Source organism: Heterodontus francisci, chromosome 24 (assembly GCF_036365525.1).
Source record: "Heterodontus francisci isolate sHetFra1 chromosome 24, sHetFra1.hap1, whole genome shotgun sequence".
In the NCBI taxonomy this organism is placed as follows: Eukaryota; Metazoa; Chordata; class Chondrichthyes; order Heterodontiformes; family Heterodontidae; genus Heterodontus; species Heterodontus francisci.
The window spans coordinates 23,845,578-23,867,050 of NC_090394.1; the positions used below are offsets into that span (position 1 = coordinate 23,845,578).

At 40.3% G+C, this 21,473-nt stretch overlaps 1 protein-coding gene across 1 annotated transcript in view; it reads left to right on the plus strand.

The window, feature by feature from the left end:
- The window catches only part of meiob (meiosis specific with OB-fold), a 92,847-nt gene that overhangs the window by 57,694 nt on the left and 13,680 nt on the right, over positions 1-21,473 (plus strand). Inside the window, exons 10-12 of the mRNA XM_068056754.1 lie at positions 663-755; positions 5,195-5,348; positions 6,795-6,984. Coding sequence (XP_067912855.1) covers positions 663-755; positions 5,195-5,348; positions 6,795-6,984 — 437 coding nt within the window. The remainder of the gene's footprint in view (positions 1-662; positions 756-5,194; positions 5,349-6,794; positions 6,985-21,473) is intronic.

The following is a 21,473-nucleotide window of genomic DNA, read 5'->3' on the forward strand; positions in this document are numbered from 1 at the left end:
AGTTTATTCTCTTATTTGAAATATCGCACCTCTAACAATGCTGCAGTCCCTTTACTGCCGCGCTCTAGTGCCTTCCTAAAGTGTGTGAGGAAAACCTGGAGGAGTTTGAAACTACAGTCTTCTGACTATTACACTGACCCTCATACCAGGAAGAATTCAGTGATGGAGCATTCATTATTCCAGGGCACCTAAACTGCACAACTGCACTTCATTATTAATAAACTACATTGTCTGTCTATAATGTAAATATTTGACATGTAGCCCTGTGAACTTATGAATAGAAAATAATACAGTAATGAAACAGATTTATTTTAACTAATTTCTTTTAACCCAAAACCTTTTTGATCTTTTTTGTTTTGTTGATTTAGTCTGTGATGAGGTCATACAGCCATGATCTTTTTTTGTAAGCTAACTTACATGATCAGTGACTTGTATGTAGTATATTCTCGATTGTATTATCACTGAATAAACAGGTCATTGTTTTTCTTTTTCTGTGTTATGACTGGATTATGATTTATTGACTGAAGTAAATTTAATAAGAATCTTTCTAGATTGAGCAGAAAAGAGCATTGTAACTTCAGCTATCTAAAATAGTGTAAAATAGTGCAAAATAATGAGATACATTATTGCTAAGTTTTGTCTTTCTTCCTGGAAATATCAAGACACAAAAGAAGCCAATCTGCTGTTTAACTTTGCCAAAGAATATGCTGAAAATGAGGACGAAGATCCAGAACAAACAAATGAATTAATAAACTGTAAGTCATTGGGTTTTATATTGGAAAATACAATTTAATATAATTTGGCTCTACATATTCATCAGTGATGTAAAAACTGTATTATACAAACTATGTAAATTGCTTTACTTAACCGTTGTTATGAGTGCTTCCATTTTTTTGGTAAGTTTTGAAGATTTGTGTTTCAAAACTGAAAAGATTCCATAGATGCTGGAACTTTGTGTATTTTATAAGGGAGGTCACCAGAAGGTTTTTGGACTGAGCTTGAAAACAAACAATTACTGAAAGGCACCTGTCTGCAGATAATTGCACAGCAGAAGTTGTTGACTTGCAGAAGATGTTTACAGAGAAGTGACAGGTCAAGATTTATAAAGGTCAGGAGGCTTGTCTCTTGTGACATTGTTTATGGTTTCACTTTGGACAGTGAGTTGGCATACGGACAATGGTTTGAAAAGACAGTTGGAGAAAACTTGCCAAGAAGAACAAACCACCCCAACTCCGTCTGTTCCAGCAGTTTGGGAAAAGCCTACCAGTTTTCCATCTCTTGAGCTGAAATGCAAGTGGAAGAAGCAGACTGAAACTGTGACTGCATTCCTCCTGTAAGGCCTGTGTCTGAAAACTTTTCCTGGAAGCCTACCCAAACTGATCTTCAACGTCGCCTGAAAAGAACTTGTCCAGGAAAAACCCAGTGAAAGCTGTCTGTATTCATTTGGGACTCCAAACCAAAACAAAGGACATCTTTCCATATCTTCTCTTCTTCAAGAATTAGCAAGTATTTAACCCAAGTGTATTTTTTGTCTTTTTGTTTAGAGCTCTAAAACGCAAATCCCTTTATTTTTCTGGCTAACCAGTATAAGTGTGTGTGAGTGTGAGGGCTAAAGTAAAAGTGGAGTTTTGGTGTTTCAATCTGTGTGTTTGTGCTTTGCTTCATTGCTGGTTGAGACTTGTTTTGTGATAAACTGATGGTTTTGTTGTTTATTGAAGAAATCTGGTTGGTGTGTTTTATTCTGGGATAAAAATAGAGTTTATGATTGACTATCAGTAAGTGGGAAAAAATGTAAATATATGTTGTGACCTGTGGAGAAGTGGAACTACAATAAACATTGCACCACTCCTGCCTCAGTCGTAATACTGTGATAAACATGGAGTTGGATTTTGCGGTCAGCAGCATGGTGACAACGCTGCCACTGACCTCAAAGAAAGCTGCACATAAAGATCTACCGATCTCCGTGGAATAGATTTCTCCAGGAAGTTAAAAGCACTAATTATCCTTCACTAATTTAATATCATTTTACACAGAGTGAAGTAAAGATTGGGACATACACTTGGGATTAAAGTAGATGATGAAATATCTTTTAAAAAATCTTTAAAAAAATTGAAAACTATTTGAAATTTTTTTATCATAATGGATAAATTTGACAATCCACAAATATGAAAAGCTTTTTCAGGTCAGTGAGGCTGTTCAGCAATAATTACGAAATTAGTGCACCGTTACAAACCCAATTATACCTTATTCAATAAGGTGTAATCTTTTTGAGGGTTTTTACAGTGAGACTAACAGCATAAAAGGGCAAGTTCTCGTCAGTTCAGTGATTTCTATTCGATTGCAATCAGACTATAAATTAATGCTTCTGCCACTCAGTGTATAAAGATTAAATTTTCATTTCAGAAAAATCACTTTCTGTGATTTTAATACTGAAAAAGTAGATATATTTGAAGTTGTGCTACTCTTTTCATGTAGTACGTACGTCTAAACAGCAGATATGGCTGTCTCCCAACCACACTTAACTTTGATTCGTTCATTGTGATATTTATTCAAAAGGCAGCTAATCTTTGAATAGCATCAAGGTTACAGGGAGTCACTTAATAGAGTCATAGAGAGATACAGCACTGAAACAGGCCCTTCGGTCCACCGAGTCTGTGCCGACCAACAACCACCCATTTATACTAATCCTACATTAATCCCATATTCCTTACCACATCCCCACCATTCTCCTACCACCTACCTACACTAGGGGCAATTTACAAGAAGGTAATTAAGAAGGTAATTTTCCTCTAATATTGCACAATAAAACTGAATCAATTATGCAAGAGAATCTAGCAAAGAAAAATCTCCAAGACCAAAGGAACATCTGTCAATACCCAACGAATGCCATAAATGGCAAGATGTTTGTGATCTTATTAATGTGATGTCAGCAGTACAATTATTCGGAAAGAATATTAGAGGTTCATTGACTACAAACAAAATGCAAAATAAGTTGCTGCCCAACAGGCAGGAGTAGCTTACATCAGAGACCTCATGAATGCAAGCACCAATACCAAATGAGACAAATGTTGCTAACATTTATCCCTGGAGACTTCTGAAGCTGTGAAGCGAGCAGAGCCAGGCCTTCTAGCTCTTGAAGGAAATAATTCTAGTAAATATGATAACTATTTTTATCACCTGCTTGAGTAATCAATGAAGAGTTGAGAAGAAGCACTGTATACTTGGTGGTACTAGTTTTCATTGTGAGACAGATTCCATTGTAAATGCTAGCTAATTTCCATGTAACATTAGATTGCTGCCAAATTGACTTCTTTCAGAATAAACACATTTTTATTTTATTTGCCTGTTGGGCAGAATTACTCAGTAAACTTTTAATGACATATTTATTTGACAGATACAATAAACACGCATAAAATAAACAATAAATTTTCAGTTTCATTCCAAGAAATTGTAATCTTGATACCAGCCAAAGTAAAACCTTTTACACTTTACTCCTTATAAGGACACAGGGATCCATTAGTCCAAGTGAGAATGCCCTTTTCAAGGCTGTTTTAGCTCCATATGCTAACCACTGCTGAAGATATAGCATGAGGTGAGAGTGACTGCCCTTGACATCAAGGCAGCATTTGACTGAGTGTGGCATCAAGGAGCCCGAGCAAAACTGGAGTCAATGGGAATCAGGGGGAAAACTCTCCGCTGGTTGGAGTCATACCTAACGCAAAGGAAGATGGTTGTGGTTGTTGGAGGTCAATCATTTGAGCTCCAGGACATCACTACAGGAATTCCTCAAGGTAGTGTCCTAGGCCCAACCATCTTCAGCTGCTTCATCAATGACCTTCCTTCAATCACAAGGTCAGAAGTGGGGATGTTCGCTGATGATTGCACAATGTTCAGCACCATTCACGACCCCTCAGATACTGAAGCAGACTGTGTAGAAATGCAGCAAGACTTGGACAATATCCAGGCTTGTGCTGATAAGTGGCAAGTAACATTCGTGCCACCCAAGTGCCAGGCAATGACCCTCTCCAGCAAGAGAGAATCTAACCATCTCCCCTTGACATTCAATGGCATTACCATTGCGGAGTCTCCCACTATCAACATCCTAAGGGGTACCATTGACCAGAAACTGAACTGGAGTAGCCATATAAATACTGTGGCTACAAGAGCAGGTCAGAGGCTAGGAATCCTGCAGCGAATAACTCACCTCCTGACTCCCCAAAGCCTGTCCACCATCTACAAGGCACAAGTCAGGAGTGTGATGGAATACTCTCCATTTGCCTGGATGGGTGCAGCTCCAACAACACTCAAGAAGCTCGACACCATCCAGGACAAAGCAGCCCACTGGATCGGCACCCCATCCACAAACATTCACTCCCTCCACCACCGGCCCACAGTGGCAGCAGTGTGTACCATCTACAAAATGCACTGCAGCAACACCCCAAGGCTCCTTCGACAGCACCTTCCAAACCCGCGACCTCTACCAACTAGAAGGTCAAGAGCAGCAAATGCATGGGAACACCACCACATACAGGTTCCCCTCCATGTCACACACCATCCTGACTTGGAACTATATCGCCGTTCCTTCACTGTCGCTGGGTCAAAATCCTGGAACTCCCTTCCTAACAGTACTGTGGGTGTACCTGCCCCACATGGACTGCAGCGGTTCAAGAAGGCAGCTCACCACCACCTTCTCAAGGGCATATAGGGATGGGCAACAAATGCTGGCCTAACCAGCGACACCCACATCCCATGAATGAATTTTTTAAAAATTCTGCTTTCATTGTTTATTGCATATTAACAAAGTTCTAAGTATGTGCTAATAAAGAAAATAATTATGTGGCTCCAGTTGATGATTAAATGTAAAAGACCCAAGTTGCTACCTCTATTTATTTGTGTAGTATGATAGCACAAAACATTTATTTGCACACTTTTTTGAAGGGTCCTTGGGCACCCACGATGTAGACGTTTGAATAGATTTGTTTATTCTTTCATGGAATGTGAGTGTCACTGGCAAGGCCAATGTTTGTTATCCATCCCTAATTGCCCTTGCACTATGAATGACTTAGCTGTAATGATTTGAGTACTGGTTTTCTTATTGTGCACTTCTTTTACTTGTGTAGGGGAGGAACATTTTATTCTAATGTTTAGGAATTATTACACCCATGCTTTACTTATTTTCATTTTATCTTTGCAGTACATACTATTGTGGATGTTTTCACAGTACAACAGTTAAAAAATAAAGTAATGGACATTGTCGGCAAGTCAGAGCCCATTTATGGAATCATATATGCTTACGTTACTTTGTTTAACATTGATTCTGACAATTCAAAGATAATAAAATCCAAATGGTGAGAATGTTTTAATTACTTAATTTTAAAATTACACATTTAAAAAAATGCATGAACAATTTTACTTGTATGAAATGTAAATGTTATCTGTTAAATATGCAAAAGAAAAATTAGGTCTAAGGACAATAACATTTTCTTTTTATAGTGTTTTTGACAAAAATATATAAGAAAATTTTGCTATTCCATCAATTCTACACCTTACCCTGTATTGTGCACAGCTTTTCTATGTTCTGAGTTGCCACCGATATGTCGCTTAAATATTTACCTGATATCAGGATTTATTCTTTTGCAGAATCAATATTGTTAAACTTGAAGACTTCTTCTCTATTGAGATTGCATAGAAGGCAACAACTGTAAAATGATGCCAAAATGCAAAAAGAATTTTTTTCTGTCACCTGCTTACAGCCATACAATAGCATTCAGTAGCAAAGCGCTGCTTGTTCACTTCTGTTTTCAACCCTATTTATATGTTAGTAATTAAAAGTTCGGCAAACAGCAACCTGTAACTAGGCAGAGAGGCAGATTTTCAAATGAGGAAGGGGATTAAAACTGGGAAGTGGGGAGAAGATAGAAAGATGTAGCCAAGGGTGATTCTGATACTTATATATGAATGCCTTATGTTGAAGAAGCACATAGTACCATGAGTGACAGTTACAGAAAAATCTGTAGTCTGGACCATCCTACATCCCTAACTTGGAGTTTGCATAGAAATTAAGAACTTTTGCTTTGTTGGGAAAGGAAAGTTTAAAGACAGTGAAAAAGGCATATAGGGATATACCACTCCTGTGCCAGTTCATGTTGAAATCAATATTTTGTAAAGACAATTTTATTTTATCTTCGGCAAGAAGCAAAAAATTCTTTTTGGGGTCTGCTGGCTTATTAATCGTGAAATAAAAACAGAAAATTCTGGAAATACTCAGCAGGTCAGGTAGCATCTTTGGAGAGAGAAACAGGGTTTAATGTTTCAGGTCAATGACCTTTCATCAGAACTGGGAAAAAGTTAGAGATGTGACAGGTTTAAGCAAATACAGAGGCAGGGAAAGAGGGGGAGAGGAGGAAAGTGAAAGGAAGACCTGTGATAGGATGGAAGGCAGGAGAGACTAAATGACAAAAGGGATAATGGTGCTAGGCAGAAGGGGTTGGCAGTGGGACAGTAAAAGACAAAAGAAGGGTTTGGCGGAGCTAAAAATGACAAAAGCTGTCCAAATAAAATGGGAGCAGCAGTTATGATCTGAGTCCAGAAGGTTGTAAAGTGGCTAATCGAAAGATGAGGTTCTATTCCACAAGCTTCCATTGAGTTCATGAGAACAATGTAGGAGGCCAAGGACAGAGGTCAAGGTGGAGTTGGTGGAAAATTAAAATGGCAAGCAACAATTGTGAAGTTATGTTATATTCCAATGCCATTTAACAGGAATCTTAAAATACATAATTCTGTGTTTATCAAAGTGGTAGGTGCAGATTTTTGATCGATGTTGTTTCAAATGTATGCGCAAATCCTTCCTGTTCATCTGGCTCAGTGCATCCTTCAAGTATCATCACCAGTTTTGATTTCTGGGTGGATTTGTCTGATCATACAGGCACTCTTCAGACTTGTAACTTAGCAGGAAGCACAGCTGAAAAAACTCTTGGCTACACAGTAAGTATCTAGTACTTGGGAATTTTAGATTACAGTTGCAATATGGGATTGATACTGTGTTTTCTTCAGTGTTCTTTACTACCCTCGTTCTCAAACTGGGGTCTGAAGAGATTTTTCAGGGTGTCCACAAAATAATGTGAAATGTAAGAAACAGACACACCCATCTCCTTGATATCTGTAAGTAAATATCTGTTTACTTAAAAGCATTGTTAAAACATTCTCTACATGCAGCACTTTTATATTATGAGTATTACATAGTATTATAATTTAGATGGAGGGGATCTATGATTACTAATCTATTTGAAAGGGGAGTTTCATCAAAAAAGTTTAAGAACCACTGGTTTACTGCATCATACATATGCGATGAACTTCATTTCTATAGGCTACCCAGGATAATTCCATCTCGTGGAGGGACAGAAGCAGGGTTGTGTGGAGATATTGGCTGAGCAGAAAACAATAGCATTTAATTCAAAAATAAATAATTAACTTGCTTTTTCATCACCTTCTTGAGTATGCAGTGAAAATTAAAAGACAGGTTATTTTTAGATTGATTGTTTATTTGATAAATGAACGTTATGTCTGCTTTTCCTTACAAAAGGTTCTCATGATCTTGTCATATTTACAATTTTTTTCATAATTAACCAACAGTATAGTAAGGATCAGAGTGGCTATCTCATTTTACCACAGTTATCTAATTCAATTTTTCGATTGTGCTGTCAAAATCTGTGAAAATAAGATAGCACTTAAAAATATGATGCAGTGTGAACAGAAAATCAAATATAATGCAACATTTTTTCTATTCTGTGGATCTCTAAAGGACTTCACTGAAGTCTATTATAAAAAAGAAAAACATATTTAATAAGAAAATGGGGAGGCGGTGGCCTAGTGGTATTATCACTGGACTAGTAACCCTGAGACCCAGGGTATTTCTCTGGGGACATGGGTTCAAATCTCACCACAGCAGAAGGTGGAATTTGAATTCAATTAATAAATCTGGAATTTAAAGCTAGTCTAATGATGGCCATGAAAGCATTGTCGATTGTTGTAAAAACCCATCTGGTTCACTAATGTCCTTTTGGGAAGGAAATCTGCTGTCCTTACCTGGTCTGGCCTACATGTGACTCCAGATCCACAGCAATGTGGTTGACTCTTACATGCCCTTGAAATGGCCTAGCAAGCCGCTCAGTTCAAGGGCAATTAGGGATGGGCAATAAATGCTGGCCTGGCCTGCAATGCCCACATCCCATGAAAGAATTAAAAAAAAGAAAATATTCTTCTGTTATATTGGTCCAGATCACTATCTTAAATCTTAGATAATTCAGGAAAATCAAGTGCTGTATGGTGAAAGCTAGTTTTTCATTTTTATATATTCTTAAAACATTTATAAGAAATTTTATTAGTAATATTATAAAGCAATCTATAAGATAATTTTTATTTAACATAGTATTACTGGCTTTCCTGGATAAGGAAAAAATAGACTTTAACATGGAACTTCATACGACTAATTTCACACATAAATCCATGTGTTTAGAAAATTCTTACCAGAACAAGATAATTTTATACTAAAGTTAGGGGCACTATTGACACCAACATGAAGAATGGCATTAAATATAGTCTGATAACACAATGCTGCAGTGTTGGACACAACTGAGAGACCTGAGATGATGATCCCAGCTATACTGCCCAGTCACTGTCCTCAGTCAGAGAATTTTATTAGTGTTAGTAAAATTATCTAATAGAAGGAAAGAAAACTGCAGCCCTTAAGCATATGTCCTCATGGTTCAACCATTTTGTTGTAGATGTATTTACAGGTTGTACCACCCATGTATGAGAAATTGAACAAAGAGCAGGCATAGCTGACTATTGCTATTCTTAATGGGTTTTCTTTAGAGAATTCCATGAATAAGATTTAAATGATTGATAATATAAATTTATGATTAAAATAATGTTTGCACTGTTAACTGCATATCAGATAGGGTTCAAAATTATGTCTAGCTAGCAGTTATGATATATATACATATAGAAAGTATATTACCAATAGCTTGAACTATCTTTTCAAGTTCTAGAGCATTGTTTGGATGTTCCCAATTCCATGCTGCCCACTAGTGGTCAGTACTGTGTGATAAAACTTGTGGCTGATATTTTCATTTTGACTGGATTCTGAATCATAACTTTCCATTGTTTTATGTGCATGGTAGACATTTTACAGAACCCTTAACCATTCAATGAAAATAAAATCACTACCATAGATAGGGACATCTTCCTTTATTTTTGCCAAGTTTTCTTTAATTGTTAAAATTAAACAAAAATGTGTTCATTCTTTTATTAACTTGAAGCATTATTGTTTTTCAAAAAAGATTAAACAAGTTCCTGCAATTCTGAATTGATGTATTTGTGAAAGTTTTACCCAGCAAAATAACTCATTGCTATTGCACAAATGTGAAAGATCTAATATTAACCAGGCTGTATTCTGGAATAATTTTAAATCCTAATGAATCCATACATATAGAATATTGCATCTTTAGTACACAGATACATTTGATCTTTGACTTACAGCAGAAAATATTGCTAATGTACATTTATGAAAATGGTTGTGCTTTTTAAAAAGATCTTTCACACCCTTTTTTATTTTTCCCAATTTTCTGATTTTGACTTCAACAGTTCATAAAAGGATGAAAAACTAATTCATATCTAACCTGTGTTCTTGTTTTGCAGCCAAAGCCCTCCCCCTTTCCCTGCCTCTGTCATTGCTTAAAACCTGTTACATCTCTGACTTTTCTGGGTTCTGGTGGAAACTCATCAATCTGAAACATTAATTTAGTTTTTCGCTCCACAGATACACCTGGCCTGCTGGGTATTTCCAGCATTTTCTGTTTTTATTTCACAGAAAATACTCAGCTGTATGCAGAATTTGAGTTGTGGCCTAACTAGTGTGTCATACGTTTTAGCATAACCTCCCTGCTCTTATATTCTATGTATTGGCTAACAAAGGAAAGTATCCTGTATATCTTCTTAACCACCTTATCTCCATGTCCTGCTATCTTCAGGGATCTGTGGACGTGCACTCCAAGATCTCTCTGCTCCTCTACACTTGTCAGCATCGTACCATTTATTGTTCATTCTCTTGTGTGGCCTCCCCAAATGCATTACCTCACACTTCTCCAAATTTAGTTCCATTTGCCACTTTTCTGCCCACCTGACCAGCCTATTAACATCTCCCTGCAGTCTACAGCTTTCTTCCTATTAATCACACAGTCAATTTTTGTTTCTCATTTCTATTTCATTTCAATATCATAGATAGGGACATCTTTCTTTATTTTTGCCTAGTTTTCTTTAATTGTTAAAATTAAACAAAAATGTGTTCATTCTTTTATTAACTTGAAGCATTATTATTTTTCAAAAAAAAATTAAACAAGTTCCGACAATTCTGAAACGATGTATTTCATTTCATTTCTATTTCATGAACACTGGTGATAAATAGTAGACATATTGCAATGAAATCTACTTGCAGTTGTGCCATTCTAGTGCAGAAACAAGCAACTACTGAAGCTTTGCAGTACTGTGAAACTGTCCAGCTCAAGTATCAAATTATTGAGCCTCATACAGAGTTAACTTCGTTCAAATGTTTAACTACTGTGTGTGTCCTCTAGGAGCCATCATATCCATACTTATTCCTCTCTGTTCCCCAACCCCCAGTCCCCACCCCAACCACACCATAACAGTCAAGGGTTAATGAGGGTAGCGCATGATGTAGCCCACATGATTTTAGCAAAGCTTTCAACAAGGTCCCACATAGCAAACTAATCAGAGAAGTAAAGGCCCATGGAATCCAAGGGAAAGTTGACAAGTTGGATCCAAAATTGGCTTAGTGACAGGAGCAAAGGGTAATAGTTGACGGGTGTATTTGTGACCGGAAGGCTGTTTCCATGGAGTTCTATGGAGCTCAGTACTGGATCCCTTGTATTTTGTTATGTATGTATATCAATGATTTAGACTTAAATGTAGAGGGCATGTTTAAGAAGTTTGCAAATGATACAAAAATTGACTATGTGATTAATAGGAAGAAAGCTGTAGACTGCAGGGAGATGTTTATGGGCTGGTCAGGTGGCCAGAAAAGTGGCAAATGGAATTAAATTTGGAGAAGTGTGAGGTAATGCATTTGGGGAGGCCACACAAGAGAATGAACAATAAATGGTACGATGCTGACAAGTGTAGAGGAGCAGAGAGATCTTGGAGTGCATGTCCACAGATCCCTGAAGGTAGCAGGACATGGAGATAAGGTGGTTAAGAAGATATACAGGATACTTTCCTTTGTTAGCCAATGCGTAGAATATAAGAGCAGGGAGGTTTACTAAAAATGTATGACACACTAGTTAGGCCACAGCTCGAATTCTGCATAAAGTTCTGGTCACCGCATTCCAGGAAGGATCTGATTGCATTAGAGAGGGTACAGAGGAGATCTGAGGATGTTGCCAGGACAGGAGAATTTTAACTATGAGGAAAGATTAGATAAACTGGGATTGTTTTTTTTTTGAAACAGTGGAAGCTGAGGGGAGATTATATTGAGGTGAATAAAATTATGAGGGGCCTCGATAGAGTAGATAAGGAAGAACCTATTTCCCTTCGCAGAGAGATCAATAGCTCAGGGCATAGATTTAAAATAATTGGTAAAAGGATTAGAGGGGAGTTGAGGGGTTTTTATTACCCAGAGGTGGTAAGGGTCTGGAACTCACTGCCTAAAAGGGTGGTAGAGGCAGAAACCCTCATCACACTTATAAAGTACTTGGATATGCACTTGAAGTGCCGTAATCTACAAGGCTACGGACCAAGAGCTGTAAAGTGGGATTAGGCTGTATAGCTCTTTTTCAGCCAGCACAGACATGATGATACTGAATCACCTCCTTCTATGCCATAAATTGCTATGATTCTATAGCCACTAGTCAATAGACAACAGACAAACATGTGTATGGAGCCAGAATTAGACAGACAGCAAATACAAGGAGCTACTCATGAGTAGTATGGTGAGCTGCACAACTCACCAAAAAATGAGCAGGTTTAATGCCACCATCTCACTACAGCATCGAAACACATTATCATCAAAGTGTGGTTCCACCAACTGGGGATGCAGAGCTTCAGTAGTTGCTTGCCTCTGAATCCCAAAAATGATAGGCTCGAATGCAAGACATATAGAAATAAAGTCTCATATCTGGTCTTCAGATAATGTCTTAGAACAGCTGTTATCCCAGATCTCAGCGTCTCTTCAGAGAGAGAACACAGCGGGAGCAGAGCTTTAAAAAGCACGCCAAGAAATCTGAGACCAGAGAGAGATCACAGCCGGAACAGAGCTTTAAAAAGTGCGCCAAGAAACCGGAGACCAGAGAGAGAGAACACAGCGGGAGCAGAGCTTTAAAAAGCACGCCAAGTAACCAGAAACCAGAGAGAGAGAGAACACAGTGGGAGCAGAGCTTTAAAAAGCACACCAAGAAATCAGAGACCAGAGAGAGAGAGAGAGAGAACACAGCGGGAGCAGAATTTTTAAAAGCGCATCAAGAAATCGGAGACCAGAGAGAGCGAGAACACAGTGGGATCAGAGCTTTAAAAAGCACACAAAGACACCAGAGACAGAGAACACAGCGGGAACAGAGCTTTAAAATGCACGCCAAGAAATTGGAGACGAGAGAGAAAGAGAACGGCGGAAGCAGGGGGAAAATTCAAAAAATGACACCAGAGTGGCATCACAGCCGACAGAGAGCAGGGAAACAGTAAGCTGTCTGGGGTTAGCTTTTAATTTAATTTCATCGAAAGCAATCAACTATCAAATAAGACTTGATCAATTCATTAGTATATAAACTAAAAACTAAAGCGGACTTGATAATTTATCATACAGAGTGAGAGAGAGAGACCAGCAGGGAGTGTATTCACTCAAATTCGGACAACTTAATACATAACCTGTATTCAGCATTATTAGGGTTCATCAGTATTCATAAGAGTTACTAACAGTAGTAAGGTTTATTAGAATTGTCAAGCTTTATTAGCATTGGTATGGTCTATTACCAGTAGGAAGGTCTACATATCTGTGTAATCAAGAAAAGTATAACCTTAGTTGAAGGTGGTACTCGCATTTAATAAGCACAGTAAATTCTATGATACGTAGGAATTATTCGAAGTTAATTAAGAAAGTAATTAAAGTAAATTAGCTCATAGCATAAATAACAACGGGAGGACAGGTGTTATGTTGCAGCTGTGGTATGTGGGCGCTCCTGGATGCCAAGGCAATCCAGGACAAACACATCTGCAGAAAGTGTGAGCAGCTAGAGGAATTCTGGATCAGGATTATTGATCTGGAAGCTGAACTGCAAACACTGCACAACATAAGGGAGGGGGAGAAATAGCTGGACAATTTGTTCTGGAGGACAGTCACACCTCTTAGAACAGTGTCATCTGTTTTGGTCTGCAGTGAGGGACAGGAGGATGTGACCATGAGTGAGGCAGGTAAAGGGACTGAGCATACAATATTGGAGGAGCCTCAGACTTTGCAATTGTCAAACAGGTTTGAGGTCCTCTCAACCTGTGTGGATGAAAGTGAGGTCTGCAAGGTGGATAAGCAGACTGGCCATGGCACTGTGGTACAGGAAGCTATTCAAGTGGGCAGAGCAAAAAGGAATGTAGTGCTAGTAGGGGATAGTATAATGAGGGGGATCGACACTGTTCTGCACAGCCAAGAGCGTGAGTCCAGAAGGCTGTGTTGCCTGCCCGATGCAAGGGTTCGGGACATCTGCTCAGGGCTGGACAGGAAGTGGGAGGGGGAGGATCCAGTTGTCATGGTCCATGTAGGTACCAACGACATAGGTAGGGCTAGGAAAGAGATTCTGCTTAGACAGTATGAGGAGTTGGACAACACATTGAATAGCAGAACCTCAAGGGTAATAATTTTTGGATTATTACCTGAGCCACGTGCCAATTGGCAGAGGGCACATAAGATTAGTTAAATGAATACATGGCTCAAAGACTGGTGTGGGAGAAGTGGGTTTCGGTTCATGGGGCAGTGGCACTAGTACTGGGGAAAATGGGGGCTGTACCATTGGGACAGTCTGCACCTGAACTGTGCTGGGACTAGTCTTCTAGAAAACCGTATAACTAGGGAAGTAGAGAGGGCTTTAAACTAAACAAGGGGGCGGGGGAGAGAGATCAAGCTTGGGTAGATGTAGCAAATCAAGGGGTAGAGTCAAAGCAGGAGAGCAGAATAGTAATATGAGAAATGAACAGCAGAGCATGGCAGGAAGGGACAGAGAGAAAAAAGCTAAGAATACACCAATAGATGTTACAAAGAAAACAAAAAGACAAAACTAAAGGCTCTGTATCTGAATGCACGTAGCATTCATAACAAAGTAGACGAACTAATAGCGCACATTGAAGTAAATAGATATGATCTGATAGCCATTACGGAGACATGGCTGCAGGATGACAAGGATTCGATCCTCAATTTTGAGGAGTATATAACATGCAAGAAGAATAGGAAGCTAGGTAAAGATGGAGGGGTAGCACTGTTAATCAAGGATGGCATTGGTGCAATAGTAAAGTGAGTGTTGGTCCTGTAGACAGTGAGAATGGGGAGTTAATAGTAGACAATAAGGAAATGGCGGAGGAAATGAACAAATATTTTGCTTCTGTCTTCACTCTAGAGGATACTAAAAACATTCCAGTAATAGCTATAAATCAGGAGGTGGAAGGGAGAAAGGAACTTGGTGAAATTACAATCACCAGGGAAGCAGTGCTGACCAAACTAATGAAGCTGCAGGTTGACAAGTCCCTGGCTTCATCCTAGAGTCTTAAAAGAGGTGGCTAATGAGGCAGTAGATGCGTTGGTGTTAATTTTTCAAAATTCGCTAGATTCTGGAAAGGTTCCATCAGACTGGAAAGTAGCAAATATAACCCCTCTATTCAAGAAGGGGGGGAGGCAGAAAACAGGTAACTATAGGCCAGTTGTGGGGAAAGTGTTAGAATCAATCATTAAGGAGACTATAGCTGGGCAGATAGAAAGACTCAAGGTTACTGGAAATAGTCAGCATGGTTTTGTGAAAGGGAAATCATGTTTAACCAATTTATTGGAGTTTTTTGAAGGAGTAACATATGCCGTGGATAAAGAGGAGCCCGTTGACGTACTATACTTGGATTTCCAGAAGGCATTTGACAATGTGCCACATAAAAGGTTATTGTGCAAGGTAGGAGCTCATGATGTAGGTGGTCACATTTTAGCATGGATAGTAGTAGATTGTGGTTGGCTGCCAGAAAACAGAGTATGCATAAATGGGGCCTTTTATGATTGGCAGGATGTGATGAGTGGAGTCCAGCAGGGATCTGTGCTGGGGCCTCAACTTTTTACAATTTATATCAATGACTTAGATGAGGGGAGCGATGGCACGGTAGCTAACTTTGCAGATGACACAAAGATAGGTAGCAAAGTATGTTGTGAAGAGGACATGAGGTTGCAGACCGATATAGATAGTTTGAGTGAGTGGGCAAAAATCTGGCAGATGGAGTATAATGTGGGAAAATGTGAAGTTTTTCACTTTGGCAGGAAGAATAGAAAAGCAGAGTATTTCTTAAACAGGGAACAACTGCAGAATTCCGAGGTGCAGAGAGATCTAGGTGTTCTAGTGTATGAGTCACAAAAGGTTAGTATGCACGTACAGCAAGTAATAAAGGAGGATAATGGAATGCAATCCTTTATTACGAGAGGAATTGAAAATAAAAGTAAGGATGTTATACTTCAGTTATACAGGGCATTGGTGAGACCACATCTCGAATACTGTGGGCAGTTTTAGTCTCCTTATTTAAGAAAGGATGTGAATGCATTGTAGGCGGTTCAGAGGAGGTTTACTAGAGTGATACTTGGAATGAGCAGATTGTCTTATGAGGAAAGGTTGGACAGACTGGGCTTGTTTTCACTGGAGTTTAGAAGAGTGAGGGGAGACTTGATTGATGTATATAAGATCCTGAACGGTCTTGACAGGAGGTTTCCTTTTGTGGGTGAGTCCAGGACGAGGGGGCACTCTGAAAATTAGAGGTCGCCCTTTTAGGACAGAGACAAGGAGAATTTTTTTCTCTCAGAGGGTTGTGCGACTTTGGAATTCTCTGCCTCAGAAGGTGGTGGAGGTGGGGTTATTGAATATTTTTAATGCGGAGGTAGATAGATTCTTGTTAGGCAAGGGAATCTAAGATTATCGGGGTTAGATGGGAGTATGGAGTTCGAGACAGAAACAGATCAGCCATGATCTTATTAAATAATTAAATAAAAAAATAAATAAATAAAATTTACGAAATAAATAAAATAAACAGGCTCGACGGGCTGAATGGCCAACTTCTGCACCTAATTTGTATGGTCGTATACTTTGCACGTCTGCTTTCAGTGTAAAAACTTATGCAGGGACAATTATAACATGCCAACACCATGATGTTCCATGTATCTGATGCTGCATACCAGGTTTGAATGTCATTAGCTACTTAACCTAGATCCTCATTTGAGGTGTTTTAGCCTGTTATGTGGCAGACTGCTCTAGGGTGCCTAGGGTCAAGTAAGTGTCGGCTGGCAACCTCCCGCCTTGCAACCTATTTTTGTCGTAAGTCCTAAATCTTGCATATGGGCCAAAAAAAAGCCCTTGCATTACGTGCCACAGATTTCTGAACCATGAAGCAGAACTGTTGGATGCATGTCTTATAATGCAGGTGCTTAACCTGCATTGGAACTTTGCTATCATTAAAGAAAGATAAGATAGACTAACGTGCCCTTCACTCCCCAATTGGTCAGAGAGCTTTTTATTCTTCCCTGGAGTAAGTATAGCAGTTACTAACTTCATTGATCCCAGTGCGTTATGCAGTTGTCTGCTTAAACATACATTGGGGATCATCAAACTTACAAGTTTGGAACATATCCATTGATAATGCTTTCCAAATCTCCACACCACCAGTCATACTGGGGAAAAGGGCAAAAAATTACAATGAACTAACCCATCTTTATTATGGTAGATAATGGTGACTTCAATAGCCCAGTAGGTTTAAGACCAAAGGCTTAGTGCCCCCAACTCCTAGGGATTAAATTGGATAACCCCCAAAAACGGGTGTGGGGATAGTAGCATGTGATTAACCTGCACCTGTTCATTTGTCATATAATCATAGAGTCGTACAGCATAGAAACAGACCCTTCGGCCCACCGCATCCATGCTGACCATAATGCCTATCTATACTAATCCCACCTGCCTGCATTAATTCCATGTCACTCTATGCCTTGCTCATTCAAGTACCAGTCCAGATGCCTCTTAAATGTTGCTGCTGTTCCTGCCTCCACCACTTCCTCTGACAGCTCGTTCCAAATACCCACTATTCTTTGTGTGAAAAATTTACCCCTTTGATCCCCTTTAAACCTCCTCGCTCTCACAAATCTATGCCCTCTAGTTTTAGTCACCCTACCATGGGAAACAGACTCTGGCTATCTACCCTATCTATGCCTCTCATAATTTTATATACCTCTATCATGTCCCCTCTCAGCCTCCTTCGCTCCAGGGAAAACAGACCCAGCCTATCCAATCTCTCTTTATCACTCAAGCCCGCCAATCCAGATAACATCCTTGTGAATCTTTTCTGCACCCTCTCTAGATTAATCACATCTTTCCTGTAGTGCGGCGACCAGAACTGCACAACAGTACTCCAAGTGCGGCCTAACCAACGTTATGTACAACTGTAATATGACGTCCCAACTCTTGTACTCAGTGCCTTGGCCAATGAAGGCAAGCATGCCATACGCCTTCTCCACCACCCTGTCTACCTGTGTTGCCACTTTCAGGGAACTATGTACTTGCACCCCAAGGTCTCTCTGCTCAGCAACACTCCCCAGGGCCCTGCCATTCACTGTATATGTCCTGCCCTGGTTTAACTTCCCAAAATGCATCACTTTGCATTTGTCTGCATTAAATTCCATTTGCCAATCCCTTGCCCACTTTCCCAGTTGATCTATATCCTGTTGTAAACTTAGACAACCTTCTTCACTGTCCACTATACCACCAAATTTGGTGTCATCTGCAAACTTGCTAATCATGCCCCCTACATTCTCATCCAAGTCATTAATATATATGACAAACAAAAGAGAGCCCAGCACTGATCCCTTCGGCACACCAATGGTCACTGGCCTTCAATCTGAAAAACAATCCTCCACCACCACCATCTGCCTCCCATCACCAAGCCAATTTTGTATCCAATTGGCTAGCTCATCCAGGATCCCATGTGTTCGAACCTTCTGGACCAACCTACCATGCGGAACCTTGTCAAAGGCCTTGCTAAAGTCCATGTAGACAATGTCCACCGCCCTGCCCTCGTCAATCCTCTTGGTCACCTCCTCAAAAAACTCAATCAAATTTGTGAGACATGATTTCCCATGCACAAAGCCATGCTGACTATTCCAAATCAGACCTTGCCTTTCCAAATGCATATAAATCCTGTCTCTCAGATTCCCTTCCAATAACTTTCCCACCACTGATGTAAGGCTCACCGGCCTGTAGTTCCCTGGCTTATCCCTGCTGCCCTTCTTAAATAAGGGCACAACATTAGCTATCCTCCAGTCTTCCAGTACCTCACCCGTGGCTAACGATGATACAGAAATCTCTGCCAGGGCCCCAGCAATCTCCTCCCTTGCTTTCCATAGAATCCTAGGATACACGTGGTCAGGCCCTGGGGATTTATCCACCTTAATGCGCTTCAAAACCTCCAATACCTCTTCCTTTGTAATGTTGATATGCTCCAGGATATCGCTGTTTCCTCCCTTGAACTCACTAGCTTCCATGACCTTCTCCACGGTAAATACAGACGAGAAGTATTCATTTAAGACCTCGCCCATTTCCCGTGGCTCCACACATAGATTACCACACTGATCCTTAAGGGGACCTACTCTCTCCTTAGCTACCCTTTTACTCTTAATATACTTATAGAATCTTTTAGGATTCTCCTTTATCTTATCTGCCAGGGAAATCTTTTCGCCCTCCTAATTTCCTTCTTAAGTGTACTCCTACATCCCTTATACTCCTCGGGGGACAGCATGTTAAATTGGTGCTGCCTACTGCTTTATATCATTGTTGTGTACAGCCTGTGCCATTCATTAACTGCACACATCAGAGGGGACGCCCGATATTGTGAGTGGATACTGCTACTTAAAGGCAACCTGCTCCTCTTAAAGGGCAGATGCATTGTGGCCGGAAAAAGTGGCAGAAATCATTTGAAATTTGAATTGGTGCTGTGATACTCTGAAGAATGGCTGAACATGCAAGAGCGCATGCACCAAGGTTTTCTGCCAATGCGCTGAAGATCTTATTGCAAGACGTGGATAAGAGGAGTGGCATCCGGTCTTCAGACATATGCTTAGGAGGTGTAGGAAGAACTTACTGCTACTTAAGAAGAAGTAACAGAGGTCAATGCCAGTAGTGTAGAACATGGATGCAGTGCAAGAAATTTAATGATCTGAGTTGTCGAGGTGTATGAGTTCAACCTTCAAATGACATATCCTATCAACTGCACCACATGCCTCATCCACTGCTCTATTCACTATACCCCCATCAAACACCTACCAACAATCAGTATTCAACCCTTCAATTCATGTGCTTTACCTCACCCTCACATACTTAGCACTGTTGCAAGCTTTTTACACACTGACAGCTCTTCATCTAAGACCACCACATAAGCCAAACATATTAGTGAACACTCACTGACACATTTCCCTCTTTCTTACAGGGGAAGGTGGCACAAAATATCAGGCAGCAGGAAAGAACTGGAAGAGGACAAGCCGTGCCTACCTGTTTTAACCCCCATGGAGGAAACAGTGCTGGCCCTCATGGGAAGTAACATTGCTAAGACTGTGGCTACTGGTGGAGTGGAAGGAATCATAGATGACGTTATCTGCATACTTCTCTCTTCCCAATTTTCCTTCATCCTAGAATCACTTCTGACTCACAAGTTGCAGATAGTGTAAGCACACACTTCTTACTTTCTCCTCTTCCCTCACTACAACTCAACCCTTGTCCCTTTGTCATTTCAAATACCCAAGAACTGGAACCTTTCCAGTCAGAGGAGGAAGAAGAAAGTAAAAATGAAAAGACACTGTCATTCGATCATGTCTGAGACTAACCCTGCTTGTCAGATACTTAGCACAAGTGCACAGAATCCAGAACGGGGGAAAGAATAGCACAGGTGACAGCTCATTGGAAAGTGACGTCGCATAGAACTTCTGCAGCTGGGAATTAGATGAGGACTTTAATGGGCCAGGCTATGGAAGACAGCTGATGGGTGTACTGGAAAGGCTGTCAGAATACATGTGCACAATGTCAAACAACATGGAGTAGTCCAGCATAAACTTGGCACAGGGCTTTGCACAAAGCTTGGAGCCCATCCTTTCCAGCATGAAATATGTGGTGAACTCCATCAGCACACCATGATGCAGTGTCTGATGGCCGATGCTTCCATTGCAATGCAAATAACTTCCACCAAAGGTCTAAATGATGGAATCAGCTCAGATTGTTGCCATCGTGGCTCGGGATACCACTGTTCTAAGGGGCTTCCAGGACATCAAACAGTCCATCAATCTGTTTTCCAACAGCTTAGTAGGATTGCTGATGAGTTGCCCCAGGAGAGTGGCAGTGGCTCCATGGAACACAAACCTGCTGTCTTTTCTCAAGATGACAGCATTCCTACTCCCATCCCTGCTACTCCGCCAACGTCTTTGCGGAGGCTGAGATGTTGCAATATGAAGCCTTCTAGGCCCAGGGCTGCTCAAGGTTGCCTTCCAAAGTGTTTTTTGCAAATTTGATTTGTCCAGTCTATATGTGTATAGACAACCTCATTGATGATCTTCACACAGCAGTGCACTGCAAACTGTGAGTGGTTGCTTATACCTCCAGAAGCAGCCTGGAAGGTGCTGGACCATCTACAAGATGCACTGCAGCAACTCACCAAGGCTCTTTTAACAGCACCTTCCAAACCAGCAACCTCTACCACCTAGAAGAACAAAGGTGACAGGCAGCAAGTTCCCCTCCAAGTCACACACCATCCTGACTTGGAAATATATCGCTGTTCCTTCTCTGTTGTTGCATCAAAATCCTGGAGCTCCCTCCCTAACAGCACTGCCAAATTTCTGTCATGGCCTCTTTAGTGAAATGAAAAGCTCTCAAGCATTAATCCTCATTGAAATTAAGGTAAGAGAGCAAAGGAGATTGAGGGAAGATTTGATAGGGTTGTACAAGATTATGACAGGCTTAGATAGGTTAGACAAAGAAAAACTGTTCCCATTAAATGATAGTAGAAGGACTAGGGCACACAGATTGAAGGATTTGGGTGAGAGATGCATGAGGAATTTGAGGAAGAACTTTTTTATGCAGCGAGAGGTAATGACCCGGCACTTGCTGCCCACAAGGGTGGTGGAAGCAGAGACAATCAATGATTTCAAAAGGAAA